The 16,521-nt window shown below is 53.1% G+C and overlaps 1 protein-coding gene across 2 annotated transcripts in view; it reads right to left on the minus strand.

Moving 5' to 3' along the window:
- Window positions 1–14,766, minus strand: part of msi (RNA-binding protein musashi) — a 68,032-nt gene extending 53,266 nt beyond the window's left edge. The window contains exon 1 of one of the 2 annotated variants that reach the window (XM_025305135.1): window positions 14,619–14,766. In XM_025305135.1, the coding sequence (XP_025160920.1) occupies window positions 14,619–14,674 (56 nt within the window). In that variant the 5' untranslated portion in view covers window positions 14,675–14,766. Of the gene's footprint in view, window positions 200–14,618 lie in introns of those variants that run through there. The other variant, XM_025305137.1, reaches the window with a different exon arrangement.
- Between the last annotated feature and the right edge of the window lie 1,755 nt (window positions 14,767–16,521).

Below are 16,521 nucleotides of genomic sequence, written 5' to 3' on the forward strand. Positions count from 1 at the left end.
TCGCGCTGCTTGTACACCGCGACGGCGAGGGAACTCTGCCGACTGGAGGGGGTAAGAGATCGCCGACTGAAGGGATATTGCCACGGGGTAGGGGTAGGGGTAGGTTAGGTTAGGTTAGGAAGTCCACAAGGGAGAAACACTAGCGCACCCTGCGAACGCGGCAACTACGCGTACTATGCGATGCTTGTAAGAGCGGCTGTGGTGTAAGTACGTGTGTGTGTGTGTGTGTGTATGTGTGGTGCGCGCGCGCGCGCGCGCGTGCGTGTGCTACGTGACGTGTGTATTGTATACACTGGTGGCTCGCCTCGCGTATGTGTGCGTGTGAATGCACACGATCGTGCATCGTGCAGACGGAATAGAATGTGTGCCGATATACCGCCGGTTCGCAGTTTCGCTGCTCTGCCCTACGCTCCGGTAAAAGACTGGCGCATGGCGTGCCGTACGCGCGCGCCCAAGGAGTCCTCTCGCAGTGGTGCTCATTGTCAGTGGCGGTCCTCCGAATTAGCGCGAGCGACGCCGCCGCCGTTTCTCGAACGTCGTCGTGAAAGCGTCTCGGCGGTGACAATGACGGCCGAGAGGAGTGGACGCCGAGGATCTCCGAGCGCGTCGGGATTTTTCAGCGCTCTTCGATGAGACTCGTTGGGAGGAAACTGCGCGCTGGAGATGATAGTCCGAAATTATTGTTTTCACGTCGTTGTGCTCGCGTAATAGCGAAATTAACGTCGCGTTCGGGTGTATCCGATAAAACAGCCCGTGCGCGCGCGATATTCCGCGCTCCGCATGAATTTTCATCTCTCCGGTCGCGCGGCGTAAATTTTTATAAAGATGTAAAATACGCCGCGATACATGTATCCCGGTAAAAGTTTTCGGATATATTTAGTAATATTTGCTAATTAATAGCAGCTTCAATTACGCTCCATCGACCACACCTGTTCCCCTCCTGCCACCTCCGCCGCCCTTCCTCTCAGCGATTGCACGGTAGAAAATTAATAGTTGATAAAATCTCCGATGCCACACCTAGAGTATAATCAATTTTACAATATTGAATGTTTAATTAGGCCGGTCAGATACACAGGGTGTCTCCTTGAAGCCCAGATTCATGTCGAGATACTCTCTCTCTCTCTCTCTCTCTCTCTCTCTCTCTCTCTCTCTCTCTCTCTCTCTCTCTCTCTCTCTCTCTCTCTCTCATTCTTCCTCTACAATCCGCTCGACGGCGCAATCGGCGCGTCCGAACGCGCGCGCGCGCACAATTTCGCGAGATGCTCCCGGAGAAAATATAAAATCGACCGATTTACAATGTATTCATACCTCAAAGCTGTCGGTCGGCCGACAGTTTCCGCGGCTTCGAGACGACCCGCGCTTCGAGAAAATTGCCGCCTCGCAGTCCTCGCGAATCCGGACATGCCGCGCTCTCGCGCACAAAGAGATGTGGGCACCGGTGAAGAAATCATCAGTATGGGAACCATGAGAAGCGAAAGGATACCGACGCTTACGCAACTGCGATTACACACGCTCGACAATGTGTGTACAAGAGACGAAATATCGCAAACTCCACTCCGGGCGAAATATCCGAGGAAAGCGCGCGACTAACGAGCAAGTCGCGAAGGTGCGCAAAGGTCTTCAAAGATTATTCCGATGAATATTTATAGTCCATCGGAGTATCTACAACCTGTTGAAACATCTGTAACCTATCGAGCGACAAAGCAAAGATACATTCACGGCGCGCGAGAGCGAGAGCGAGAGCGAGTTCACGCGACGACGCACTCGCGGCTCGCGAGCGAGGATTCCGCCGCCGCGAGTGTTCCCTCCGGCTTATCCCCGAGCGAGAGGCCTTGACTCGGCCTAAATGCTCTCCGAAGGAAGCGTCCCGGGGACGCGTTGGCGCGCTTCGCGGAAGGCAAGGACGACGGCTCTCGCGTGGCGTCTCGCCACGCTTTCCGAAAACGCGACTTCGCCGCCGCCGCCGCGACGATTTTGCATAATTGACAGAGGAGAGAGACGCGTCGCTCCGCGCTCGCTAGAGCGAGACGCCGAAGGTGCGGAGCCGTGATACAGCGCGGGGGATGATAGCGCGTGTGTACGAGAGCGTGCACAGGATGCGGGATGCAGAGCGCGCGTAACAATGGCTTTATGCCGAGCTCGAGCCGTCGCGCCAGCGGAGCGCGCGCTTGTATCGCTCCGAGACTGGCCGTTTTTCCGTACACCCACGTACAACCGGTCTCGCGTCTTCTCGCTCGCTCTCGCTCCTCCCTTTCCCTTGCTCTCTGGCCCCCCCCCCGCCCCTCCTGCTCCCGCCTCCGTCTCCGCCTGCCCCGCCTGGTTTTCTTCCCGCGAGTCGCACGAGCTCGTACGTTACCGAGGACAGGCCAGGATTCGGAGCAACGTCGACGGCCTTCTCCGAGCCATAAAGACGGTCAGTCGACGGCCCGGACGCGAAAGTGTGACGAAAATCAGGGGGATCATCATCCCTTCGGAGGGATGCGCGCACGCATCACAGTACACGCGACACGATGTGGAAAGGATGTCTCCTGGCTCTCAGGTGACTCGTGAGGACCATTGAGTCACCTCACCTGACGACGATTCCTCGCGTATCCTTACGCAACGGCTCTTGAGCACGGAACGGGAAAGCCGCGTCGAGAATTAACTATTGCGAGCGCAGCTTGTTCTTGCAAAATAATATCTCGTCGGCAGTGTTGCGGGAGAGAAGCGCGCGTCTGTGGGAGGTTTGCCTGAGAATCCACGGCGGCAAGATTCACGTGAAAAGCCCGCTCGGCGACAAAGTGTCGGAGGAACGCGCTCCGGCTCGCCGAGGGAGGGAAAGCCCAAGTTTCTTGCGCTCTTTGCACTTGGCCGGTCGCTTACTTATCTCACGCTTACAAATTGCTCGTGCTCGTACGCGCCCACGTGCTTTCGCTTCTTCCTCCTTCTCTCTCTCTCTCTCTCTCTCTCTCTTCCTTAATTTTTCGTCGGTGCAACTGTGCATGCGTCCCGTCGCGACGATCGTTCGGTAATCCGCAACGAAGGGGTTTCGCGGGCGGCGCCGCGCACGCTCGCGACGAGCCTCGCGAAATACCCCACGTCGGCTCGTGCAAGCGAACGATTTCCGCGCGAATCGCCCAAGACAAAGGGCAGGAAATGCTCCGGCAGCCCCTCTACGCCCTGTAACACGAGCCCGCTGCTCTCGAGATGAGGCGGACACCTGGGGGTTTACCTCCGCGCTCGTGTAGCACTCGTAGCGCTTCCGCGCCGACGTTACTCGAGGGCGAGAGAGAGAGAGAGAGAGAGAGAGAGAGAGAGAGAGAGAGAGAGAGAGAGAGAGAGAGAGAGAGAGAGAGATAGCCCGCTCGCTTCCGCGCAACACCAGACATACACATACATCTAGACTCGCCTTCCCTCTTTCTCTCTCTCTCTCTCTCTCTCTCTTCGTTTCTTCCCCTTGTTGCACGCGCGAGTTCCGAGCTCTGAGCTCCAACAAGGACGGACGGAATCGCGCAATTTTATTACGTAAATTCAATTTGCATAGCGCGCGACATACCATACGCATCGCGCGGTAGTTCCTAGGAGGTTTCCGAGACTCGTCGTCGCGGTAACTGCGTTTCTTTCCTCTGGGAGATAACAGGCGAGTCAGGCTAACGAACTATATTTAAATTGATTTTGCTTCCAAATGAGGTGGAGGACGGAGGGAGAGGAGGAGGCGGGAGAGAGAAAGAAAGAATGTGCCATTAGAGGCATCGAATTACGACCACGCAACGCGCACATTCGCGAGAATTCGTGCGAGGAAAATACGGCGAGAGCGCGGCTTTAAAAAAAATTCCTTATCGGTTATTTCTCTCGCATTTTTCTGCCATCTCGCGCCATCTATCGCTTCCTCCCCCCCCTCTCTCTCTCTCTCTCTCTCTCTCTCTCTCTCTCTCTCTCTCTTTCTTCTTCCCGGCCGAGGTCGAAATATTTAACATCATTCATTCGCATTAACCGTTTTAATGTCGCGTGCGCGGAATAATGGCGATTTAAATTAATATCCCCGCTCGCGCGCGTATATTCGCCGCTGCTCTCTCCGAGCACGTGTTACGCCCGCATGTATATTTGACAAGGCTGTTGTATTGCGTGCGCGCGCACACAGCCCTGCGAAAACTCCATTTCGAGGTCGTTTCTAGAGTGCGCGCATATTCTGGGCGCCACAATATTTCGACAAATACCGCATTACAAATATAAAAGCAGCGTTTATCAGATATATTATGTGCACACACACACGCGCGCGCGCGCGCGCGCGTACGGTGCGCCGGCTGTAGACGGTGAAAATTCATTTACGGGCACAAACGGGTGCTTTATTTTCTTCCTAAGATACCATTATGCATATTATAAACGGATTTCTCTCTACTCGCGGTGAAGCGGCTCTCCGCGGCGCGGCGGTGTCGAGCGAAAATACACGGAGATGCAGGCATCGCGCAACGATAATCACCGCTCGATACGATACGCGCAAAAACATTTTACGATAACGTTGAAGAAGCGCTGGAGGAACGTTCTCATCCGAGCTGTTGATCTCTTCAACTCGGCGATGCGACACGCGCGATTAGATCCGGGAGCGCACGGTTGCGTTAGAACGCGCGGCTGCGACGACGTGGAGGAGCGCGGGGAGGAGGAGGAGGAGGGGGAAGAGGGGGGCAACGACATAACGATTTTATTACAAGGCAAGCCTGGAATGACGAGGAACGAAAAAAGGAGGTGAAAAATCTCGCCGCGGGGTGCGCGCGCGTGCGCGCAGACGCCGGCGAGGTGGCGGCGAGGATTTAGCCCCGAGTCGTTTAAATATCGCGGAAATTGAACCTATAAATTTCGGACTGCCATAAATCGGCCGACTTACCGCGCGTAAACGGCCCTCTCTCTTTCATCCTCCGCACCTTCGTCTCACCTTCGCGGGAGAGCAGCAGGTCGCGCGAGACGCCGGCGCGAGAAATGCGCGAGGAGCAGCGGGAGCTGCTGCGCGCGTGGAGGAGAGGGGGAGGAAGGGGAGAAGCAAACGGGGGGAAGCCCCGTAAGTATCGCCAAGTAACGATTACGCGGTCCCGACGCCAAGACAAATACGCGTACTATTGAGATGTTTATTATTCTTTACGGCGCTCTTAAGTAGTTTAAGATGTTGCCTAACACCACACCGCGGGGCGGAGATGCGCCGGAAGATCTTCCGGGGCACCTCCTCCCCCCCCCTCCCCGCCTCTCACTCATTCTCGCAGACTCGACGGTGCATTTTCGAGAAACATAAATATACGCGTGTAGACTCGCGCGTTAGTGCAAACGGCCACATGTATCGCGTTATTTCGACCAACAAATCACCATGTCCCAGATAATGCGCGCTTCCGACTGAGAAGAGGACGAGACGTCGGAAGAATCGCTGAAATGAGAGATAAATTATTCATGGGAGGAGAGCAGTATGGATCCCGCGAAATATCGCCCGCAAATTCGCAGTCGCTCGAGGCTTGAAATGCGAGCGATAGCGAGATAACTGAAAAGTGGGAAGGCATTAAACGAGCGCATAAACTGGTCGTAGTAACAGAGCTTTTACTAAAGAGAGAGAGAGAGAGAGAGAGAGGAGAAGCGTGGTTAAGTGTACCATCGTATTGAAGAAAATATACGGAGAAGGCGCGGCCGCGCGCTTTGCCTCCCGGAGCAATAATACAGAGTGGTTCACATCCTTCACTGAGAGAAGAGAGAGAGGGGGAGAGAGAGAGAGAGAGAGAGAGAGAGAGAGAGAGAGAGAGAGAGAGAGAGAGAGGGAGAGGGAGAGGAAGAGAGAGCGCGCACGATTGTTTTCCGAAATTCGACGTCCGTGTTATTGTCGTAGTTTAACGAGCACTCGCGACGAGAGCTCGTCCGCGCGACTTTTGCAGATCCTTCAGTGCGAGCGGACAACCGCAGGACGAGCATTAGTCGGTTAAGAGCCAAGTCGGGAGATTTCCGAGCGCGCGAACGAGGGATTTCCACAGGACGAGAGATAATTTGACGTCTCTTCATATTAAACTCGATTTGATATATATCGGAACCGTATTTCGGTCTCGGGCTTAGTACTAGACTTAGCATGCGAAATCGTTACACATCCAGCGAGCCTCCCAGATTTAAATGGCGGCCGTTCTGGAAACGGATGCAATAATGATCTGTGACACCTCGCAACGTAACTAGGTCGGATTACTTGGCATGGGCGTCTTTAATCTGCGGATCGTTATATCGGCTTAGCCGTTGGTCAGTTACGTCGTAACGGTGGATGTATTCGAATGCTTCCTGATTAATGCGGACGCATTACGCGAGATCGCGTAAGGAGGATTTGCTTTTCATTTCTCGTGGCTTTCCGTCTCGAGTGGACGAAACGCCGACCGCCCCGATGCAATTTTGCTTCTAATTTAAGTTTGTGAATATTACAATAGATATAATACCACTTGACACAGTTGCTAGTTGTCGTTTTCTTTTCTTTTTGTGTTGAAGCTTGTAGCATTTATTTCAGAGTTATTTAATATGTTGAAATATCTCAAAATTGCCGATATGTATAATATATAGAAATGAAATTTTGCGCTTTCGCGATTTAGACCGATATTTGTAGTTGTAAATTATTTACGACAGTTGATTGAGAATATAATTAATCATAATTAATCGTATTAATAATGTTATAATATAATTAACATAGATTCATATTCGTGGATTATTACTCAGCTGTTTGGTATTACGGATTAATGATAAAAAAATTCTCCGCCAAATCGCATGCAAAATTTCAACACAACGAAAAATGAAAGATGACGTCGGAGAGATTATGAGACAGGAATGTTTGTTTTATTTTATTTACCAATCAATTTTTAATAAATTATCCAATTGCTCGTCGCGCATGTTTTAGCTGCATTTCAGTCGCACGATTAACCAGCTGCTCCTCGTTCAAGTTAAAAATAAACATTAAACGCGGCCGGAATGTTCCGAAATGACAATTGAATTAAAGTAAATTGAATGAAAAGTAAAGATTGAATATTAAGTATCGTTTACTAATATAATTGTATTAATGTCACAATACATGTAACTGTATCGATGCAACATAATTCTTCTCAAATACTCTCACACACGCACGCACGCATGACGATTCAGCTCCATTCTAGGACTCGCGAGATTTCTAGTCTTTCAAGTCCGACGGAATTTGCGCGGAGTTAACTGGCCCCGAAATTTCGACTCGAGCGACGCGCAAACATTTTCTACAAGCACGTCCGAGCGAGAAAAAACGCGCTCGACGACGTGTCCGACAGACAGAGGTGACTCTCTCCGGCAAGTAGTACAACCCGGCTTGTGCCTGGCGTACCAGCCGGTACGCGTCGTGACGACGACGACGACAGGTTTCCCGTTAGCGACAACTGTCCGCTGCCGCACTACGCGCGGCTTCCTCATTGTGCGGAAACGACGGAAGAAACAAATAAGCCGTGGGCGTCGTGACCCCCGTGGTACGCGCGATCGAGCCTTTAAAATTCGCCTCCTCCGTTTCGTTTATTCCTCCGGCGGCGGCGGCAGCCGAGCGATATCGACGTACGACGGGCAATTATATCGCTGCGTGATAGATGTTGGCGTTATGAAAAATTTAACGTTCAATGAAATGAGTGCTTTAGGATCGAGCACGTTCGAGCGACTAATAATTCGTTATCGGCGTTTCTTGACGTTGTCATTGCGCCACTTTACTGGCACGGGGTAATAGCGGAGCAAGTTCGAGAGGACTTGTCAGATAAAGATCATGCGCGAAGAGCAACCTGGCTTCGCCGTGAACAAGGAAAAAGGATCGCGCTCCTCCATTCGAGCCCGCTGTCGTTTTAACTAACACGAGACTCGCCGAGAGTTATTTCGAGACGCGAGATATGATTGCACGCTCTGTTCCTCTTTTCTCCCCCGCATTTATTTCTGGCGTTATCGCAGCGGACGCTTCGCGGACCGCTATTAAGAACGGCACGGAACGCTGAACGCGCCGCGCGGCCGCCCGGCGGAAAATGTCTGTATCGGAAAGGAACCGTAGCGGATTATTCGCGTACACAATCGCGTGTATCGCGGTCGCGTCGGTTTCTGATATCCTGGCGGCGATATCACCCGGACGAAATCGTTACCAAAAGCTTGTCGTACACAGGCTTTCTGTTTCGCCTGTCAAGCTTGATATCGTATCGATCTAAGGGGCCGCTGGGAGAAGGAACTCGTGGATGGAGATACATACTACATATATATATATATATACATATATAATGTGTGTATGTATATATGTATGAATGTATATATATATATATATATATATACATATATATATATATATGTATGTACACTTTTGTGTGTATTCTCGCGGTATTTCCACGTCCAACCGACCACAGTACAACCGACGTCTCCCTCACTCAGATATTTTCCTCTCGTCGATCAATTATTTAACATCGTACACGGCCGTGTAAATACAACATTTCCGGGAAAAGTCTCAGAGACATTTCCACGTACGACTGCGTGTGGGCAACGAGCGCGAATCCTCCAACGCGTTGCTCTCCGCTAATTGAAAGTATCACGAGTTCCATTCGGAAAAATCTAGTCACCTTGCGAGCGACGCTCTCGACATCGATATTCGTTTAGCGAATATCGTGGCTGTTGTTAGCGCGGCGTTAAGGGTGGCTTTTTATCGAAACTTGATTATGCTGATCGACGAGCATAACCGGGCTAAAATTTGCCAGTGCCTGTGCAATTTGCTGTCCGACCATGAGCGGAAAACGAATTGCTTCAAGGTGTTTTAGCGATTAACGACAATCTTCAGCGCGTCGTTGAGGTAAAAGTTCATCCCAGGAAGTCGCAGACTGTTTCCACACGAGACACGAGACGAATAATACATCGCGCGCGCCATGAGCGGGCAGTCAGAAGCAAGACGTCGCGAGCGCGTCGACGTTTATCGGGGGCGATTTTAGACACGGAGATAATGCAGAACAGATTGCGGGCGTGCGGTGCGCCACGTTAAAGGCGTTACCGGCCAAGGCAATTCTGCGACAGCGGAAACTCGTTTATACGAGACCCTACTAGCGGTATGTAGGACCATCGTTGTGGTTTCCCTGCCGGCGCTGCAGCTCGAGAGAGGGAGAGAGGAAGAGCGAGCGCGCGTGATACAAGCTGATACACCCTTCTTCCGGGCCGCCAAGATCGTCCCGAGAGTTATCCTTTGCGCGCGCGGATTGCGAGGTGTAAAAGTGATTTCACGCAATTTGCTCGCGCGTTTGCATCCGCGACGCTATCAAGCCCTCTCTCTCTCTCTCTCTCTCTCTCTCTCTCTCTCTCTCTCTCTCTCTCTCTCTCTCTCTCTCTCTCTCTCTCTCTCTCGCGGCGAGCTCGGCAAAGCGGCACGCGCTTATCGCAATTACATCTAGCCGCGGTTAATTTACACCCGCCCTGCGTATTTCTCAGCGCAGCGCGATCTCGCCGCGCGCCGCGCAGCGGCGAATTTCGGCGATTTTTCGCTCATCGCCAGGTAGATTCTCCGAGCACTCCGAGAGCACTCCGAGAGCACTCCGAGCGGTCGAGCGGACGCTTTCGTTCGACATTCGACTGCGAATCTCCGACGTACTCTCCTCCATCGTCAGCGGAACAAATTCTGCGTAATCGATTGAAACATTCCGCCGCACGGCGCGCGGGATCCGCTCTCGAGATTTGAGTGAAACATCCGTTTTTACGGTTCCCAGAGGGGCGGCAGCGCCGTGAATTTTCGAGTACAAGTTGTTTTCGAGTGAATTTTCAATTTTCTCGTTGGAACGGGATTTCGCTCTTGAGAAAAATTCACAAGGTACTAGACATTGTCCTCCTGTCGAAACACCTCCGCACACGCGCCCACGTGCGTAGCGGAGCAGGAGAAGGACAGCGCGGCGAAAGTAACGACGAAGATGCGTCAGCCGTCGCGACAGAAATTTCGCCGACTTCGCCGAATTTCGCGTGTGCAACCGCGCGATATCTCCGTTAAACGGCGCACTCGGTAATGCATTTCTTTGGCCAGTCAACGCGGCTAGTTTCCCCGAGACCCATTTGCCTGCCGGGATTTCTTGTCCCGGATTTGCGCTCCCGCGCTTTTGAGGGATTACGCGAATGGGCGCATCGGCTTGTGTAAAATTCAAGATAATGGTAGCGCGCGCGCGCGCGAATCATAGCCGGCGATTTAATCTCATCTGCTTAATAGAATTCCCGACGGAGATGTTGCGCGCAGATAGGCCGCGGCGCAAATCGACCGAGAGAATCGACGTGGAAAGATTTTTATTTGATTTTTATCTGACATCATAGGTATCATAGGAGATCATCGCGCACACACATGCGCGCGCACGCGCGCGTACATGTGTGTGCGTGGCGATACAGGCGAGTCAATATTTTTCACGGGCGATCCAGGCTCGGGACGGGCTTACGAGAATGTCCTCGGACAGAAACATGGAAAAAAGGATACCAGCGCAACGAGAGAAAAAAAAAGAGGAAAAGGAAAAAAACAACGAGCGAATACGCACTTCACGCGACGCACTGGGGCTCTTTTAAAGAGCTTTTTTTCGCTCCGGTTCCCCGCTTCACCTCCGCTCGTTTTATCGTTAGCGCCCCCTCCCCCTCTCCGCGCATGTCACATTCGCGGAAACGCGCGATAGATTTAAATAAAAACGCGCGTTCGAAATAGCGACACGATATTCCGGCGCATTCGTCGAATATTTAACCTCGGTTAATCTCGGTTACGCGAGCGGCGACGGCGGCGGCGACGACGGCGGCGACGGCGGCGGCGGCGGCGACGGAGGTGGCGGCGACGGAAGGAAACGGGGCGCGACATCGCGGGACTGCACCACGATGCGAGTTCCAGCGACGTCTTGCTCGCTGGAAAACTCGGCCAGATATTTCGATCCTCCATTTCCGGCCGATGCGAAGCGAAGGCGCGCGCGGCAAGGGTGGACGGAGGGCGGGTGGAGCTGAGGAGGAAGGAGAGGCGCGCGCGCGCGTGCGAATTTATTCCACGCGTCGTTAGCAAAAATCCGCGTGGCCTGTCACCGACACCCACGTGCGTGCGCGTGCCCGCCCGCCCGCACGCACACACACACACACACACACACACACACACACACACACACACACACACACACACACACACACACACACACACACACACACACACCACGCACCACGCACGCACGCACGCACGCACGCATGCACGCACGCACGCACGCACGCACGCACGCACGCATGCACGCACACGTGAAGTTTCGCGCGACCGTCCCGCCGACCGCTGGCGCAATATCAATTTATGACGTACGCGCTGCTAACTTGGGCTAATTGTGGACGTCACCCACTCCAACTCCGCGATCAACATACGTCGCGTAGGCGACCTCGCACACCTGCCGCCGCCGCGTACGCTCTCTGGTCCGACTATAAAGGAACCATCAACACAGCTGCCACCGTACACAACAGCCACCTTCTCCTGCTTCTCAATGAACTGTCCGAAAATACTGGCGTCGACCGCCGCCGCCGCCGCCCTCACCGGCGTTGTCTTCGTCGACAAAGCGCAACGGGAGTGAATCGCGTCGCGATGCCGTCGTCACGTCGCTTAGCACATTGTTGGGCGCGCGTAATAAACGGAAAGCGCCGAAACGTCGCGTCGCGTCGGCCGGCTGATCGCGAATGAGGTCTGAGCTTTGACGAACGTATACCAACGCGGGTCTCGGGAACGTCGAGACGTGCCTCGCGGAATTTTCTGCCTGCGTCGCTCGCGAAGTGCTCTGTACGGCAAGTGGCGCGCTGTCGGTATAAAGCCGGGAATCCCTTCTTCTCACGGCCTTCTCTACCTGGGTACTTGCTACCGCGCGACGAATCTTCTTCTGTTTCCTTGTTTTTTCAACGACCTCGCGTGTGCGCGCTTCATAGCTTCGTAAATATATGTACTCCGCCGCTCGTCGGCGGGGCGCGTAAAAATATCAAAGCGCGCTTCACCGAGGAATGACCACTCTGCCAGATATTCCAGGCTTCATTTCGATCTATTTTAGGTAGGAATGAAACATTATAGTGCCTGCTTTCGCTGGAAAGCAGACCGTGATCATTTTATGCGCCGAATGCGACTTGAAGAGGGATCAAGCAGAAATAATAATATAAAATCCGATATGCTCGGATGATCGTTTGGAGAAACACTCGCGGGTAACATTTGAAGAGTTATCCCTGAGTTTTCCGGTGTAACGGCTGAAAACTCAGGCGCCCAAGCCTGGACGGGGGGTACCGAGATGGTAGTTGGAGTTGTCACCGTTACTGGGAAACTCGGCAGATTTCGAACTCGGAGCGCGGAGGCGAGATTCCGGAGAAATTTTTAAAAAAGATTACGGGAACCCGGTATTTATTTTGTTGCGCTCGGGTAAAAGCGCAAATGAGGCAAGCGGAGGGTGAGCGCGCGATTTTCCTTCGCGAACGCTAGCGTTTCCAACACTAGAACTTGCTACTGCACGGCGCTATTTTTTCCTACCTTGTTCCCCCCCCCTCTCTTTTTTCATTACACGAAGTCTATCCATTATCGGATTCTTTCGACGGGAGGAATCAACGGGGCCGCGGCGATACGGCCGAATTCGATGCGAATCACTCACGATGAACGATATAATCCTTCTCCAGGCTAATACCGTTAATCGACATTCGAGCGATCGATGTGGCATTTAATCGGCGGAATGAAAAGCGGCTCGGAGTGCGCGGTTCGTCGCGCGCGCGCGCGCGCTCGCGTTCGCGCCTATAAATATCGCGGGCGTATCTCATTGAAATGTACACACGCGCGTGTGCATACGAGTATTACAGATTCGCGTAGGGTTAAACACGCGCAGCTTCTCAACCATTTCGGAATTTTCAATCGCCAAGCTTGCCAACGGCGCGCCAGCATTTTTCCACGATATGTCGTCGCGGCGGTGGTCGTTTTTTCATATTTCGCGGTTTCTCGCCGGGCAGCCAAGTAATCGTCGTCGGCCGGCCGTGATAAAGCAGCACCCCGATGATAACTTTCGCGATCTGCCGGCTCATTGTGCCGGCTCTTCCGAGGAGAGGAAGCCGCCTTGGCGCGATTTTTCAGCGCGCCGCGCTCGCGCTGGCACAAAGCTCTCTCTTCCTCTCTCTCTCTCTGTCTCTCTCTCTCTCTCATTACTATTCTCCTCCTTCGATCTTCGGCGAGAGCAGGCTTCGCGGGTCAGCGACAAAAGACGGCCCCGAAGAAAGGCCTAATCGCGAAAATACACGAGCTCCCTGTTTCCCTCTCGGCTAAAGAATCACGGGGAACACGACGGAAGTGTCGGTTGAAAGGCCGACGTGCGTGGGGCACGAGTTTTCATTCGCGTCTCTGCGTATGTCTGGCTGTATGCGCGTGCACGTGGAAGAAAGAGCGCGAAGAATCGCCGCTACGTGTGCGCGCGCGCGCGCGCTCCTCCTAAAAGAACTTTAATCAAAACTGGAAAATAGAAGAAACCTACTTTTCATCCCGCCACCCTCGCTGCAACCATCGTCCCCCGTCCGCTCAACGGAACGGACGATAATACCGTCTGACCTTCCGTGCGAGCTATCTCGGAACTCGGTATATACACAACAATGCTGCATTGTCTAAGGCACTTTATTGTGCGGCCGACGTTCAAATATCATGGCGGCTCTCGACGGATCGTTCGGGCGCCGGCCTCTTCGTCGAAAGCCAAAATGAAAATTCACCCCTCGCGCGTGCGTGCGAGTCGGCAGACTCAAAAGCGGGATTTTGATTTCCTCGTCGGCCGGCGGCCGGCGAGCGGCGGGCGTGCGAATGCGACGTAAAGCTCGGTCGCCGAAGAGCATACAACACGCGAGAGAGAAAGAGAGAAAGAGAGAGAGAGAGAGAGAGTTTCGATACAATAGACGAGAAGCGTAAACTTACCCCCTCCCCCTTTCGGTGTGCGTGTATGTGTGTGTCGTGCACTGTGTACATGTGACGGTGGTAAAACAGCTCGAGACAGGAGGTTACAGGAATTTCACGCATCACCGACATGCAGACACAGCACAAGCCTAGTCTATTTGCGATTAAAGCTGAGTTCATGCGTTCGCCGTGCCGTTCGACGTTGAGGTTCGACGCGAACGTAAACCGAACGCAAATCTTTAACATGTTATCGAGCGAACGGCGAGGCGCGACTCCGAGACAACGGGAGTCCCGGCCACCATCCGAACTTGCGTCACGTATTCGCGACTCTTGATTGATTTCTACGTTCTACGTACACTGCGAGCAATCCGATATTCGGGATAAATTAAGCGAGATTAAGGGGCAGCCTAGGCGATTTCCGAGCACGAAAAGTCATCTCTGCTTTCTGTATTCCCGAGAGATTTTCGCCACTTGATTATTCCTACCGGCTTGGCGCAAATGATTCGCCGGCTACGGCTAATATTAATACAGCCCGCAGCTCGGCGCTACAACAGAGAGAAGTGGCATTTTTTCACGAAGATGGATCGCGAGTAACGCGCAGCAGATCCACCGACTCGGAACGCTCGACGACGAAAGAGAAAAAAAAAAGAGAAGAAAAACAAGATCTCAGCATTTCTCAGATATATTTATGGGGCCAAAAAAGTCACGCTTCGTGACGGTTTATTATGCGAACACTCACCAGTTCTCCAGTACACCGACGTTCGAGAAGTTCGGCGGGAAACTCGCGGCCGCCATCGAGGGTCGCGACTGACGTCCGCTGGTGTCTCGTCGCTTCCGGATCTTTTTCACAGCCCTAACACGTCACTGGAACAGAATGTCAAAAAGAACAGACGATTAAAACCGACGCTCGCTTGGAGTCTCCAAAGAAAGAACGTTAAAGCGGGCGATTAGTAACAAAAAGAGGAAAAAATAGAAAAAAAAAAAAGAAAAAGAGAGAGGCCGATTCGTCCTCTCCAGAGAAGCTAGTAAATTTATCAGATTGCCAGCGCCGTTCAGGCCACTTTTACAGCATTCACTGCAAAAGACGATTTCACAAGAGCGCAGCGTTCGAGATCGCTTCACGTTGAAAAATAACCAAGTTCGACTATTGCAAAAAGAAATTCCCGACGTCGAAACCCCCCTCCTCCATCTTTCTCATTACACTGTATTACTCTCACCCCCTCGATCCTGACGCACCATTTAGTGCACCGGCCCGCCGGGAATGTTCGGCACCGCCGTTCCGCAGCGCGATGCGATGAAACGGCGAGCGAAGTGTTTGAAAGCGATCAGACGACTTTGCCGTAATTATAATCTGCGCAAGCTGCTCTCGGAAGATAGGGAATCCGAAGCGTGACGGTGCCAGCCATCTTTCTTGAAAGTACCGTTTCTCCTCTGTCTCTCTCTCTCTCTCTCTCTCTCTCTCTCTCTCTCTCTGCTCCCGTCACCTCCCTCCGCCACCCTCTCTTTACGCCGGTCTCAGTTGTGTATCCGTTAGCCGCGCGCGCGCGACACCGTTGTCCGACGCGCGCACAGCAAAACCCCCCGGGCACCTTTCCTCGCATCGACCACCCCCTTTTCTCGCATTGCTATCTTTCCGCTTTTCGGGCTCTGGTAGTCGGTATCGGTAATGAACGATCTATTGTGCCGTTGGATGCTCTTTCAACGAGAAGCAAGACGGAGAAAAAGAGACGGGACGGGGGATCCGGGGGGAAACAGAGCGAGAGAGAGAGAGAGAGCGAGAGAGAGAGAGAGAGAGAGCGAGAGAGAGAGAGAGAGAGAGAGAGAGAGGGAGGGAAGGAGACTAAGGACGGCGGAGGAGGATGAGGGGGTGGAAGAGAGTTAGGCGACTGCACGAGAGTGGCATATAGAAGGCATGAAAACGGCACTCGTTAATGGATTCCCACTCCCACACAGACTCCTTTACTCTCTCCATCTCTCCTTCTTCCTCTTTCTTTACCAACTCTTTTCCCGCTTTTCCTATCGTTCTCTCTCTCTCTCTCTCTCTCTCTCTCTCTCCCCCCCCCCTCTCTCTCTCTCTGCCTTTCCCTCTTTCTTTCCGTCTCTTTTTATCGTTTTTCGTCGTCCCCGTCCTCGCCGCTCGCTACTTTTTAACCACCCGTACAAGGAGCGCGGTGCTCGTTGCACATGCAAATCCCAAGGGGCGGAGGGGGGAGGAGGGTTTCGATGCAGTTGCACGCCGCGCGCCATTGTCCGAGACGCGCGACGCAACGGCGTTTCCGCCCGGCGATAATTACGACACAAGGATGGTCGAACGATTCTCGACACGCGGATCTCGATGTCGACATCGGCGGAGTTATTCGGAGCCTCCCTCGTGCCTCCAGCCTAGGGTGTAATAACAAGGGGCGGAGGATGATCCGCGCAGCGAGGAAATCTCATCGAGTCGATTTCCCGCGGCGCGAGGGGTTAACTCGCGTTTCCTCGGGCTGATCCGCTCGAGGCGCGACTCGACTCTCGATTGCGGATTGGCGCCGACTAATTGTTGTATCTCTGCACTCCCTTCTCTCGCGAGTTACGACGTATCGTGTAAACGCGGAAACGTGAGAGCGAGGGGAAGAAAGATGGAGGAATACGAACCGCACCGT

The sequence above is a fragment of the Harpegnathos saltator genome, unplaced genomic scaffold (genome assembly GCF_003227715.2).
Source record: "Harpegnathos saltator strain DR-91 unplaced genomic scaffold, Hsal_v8.6 scaffold676, whole genome shotgun sequence".
NCBI classification, from domain to species: Eukaryota; Metazoa; Arthropoda; class Insecta; order Hymenoptera; family Formicidae; genus Harpegnathos; species Harpegnathos saltator.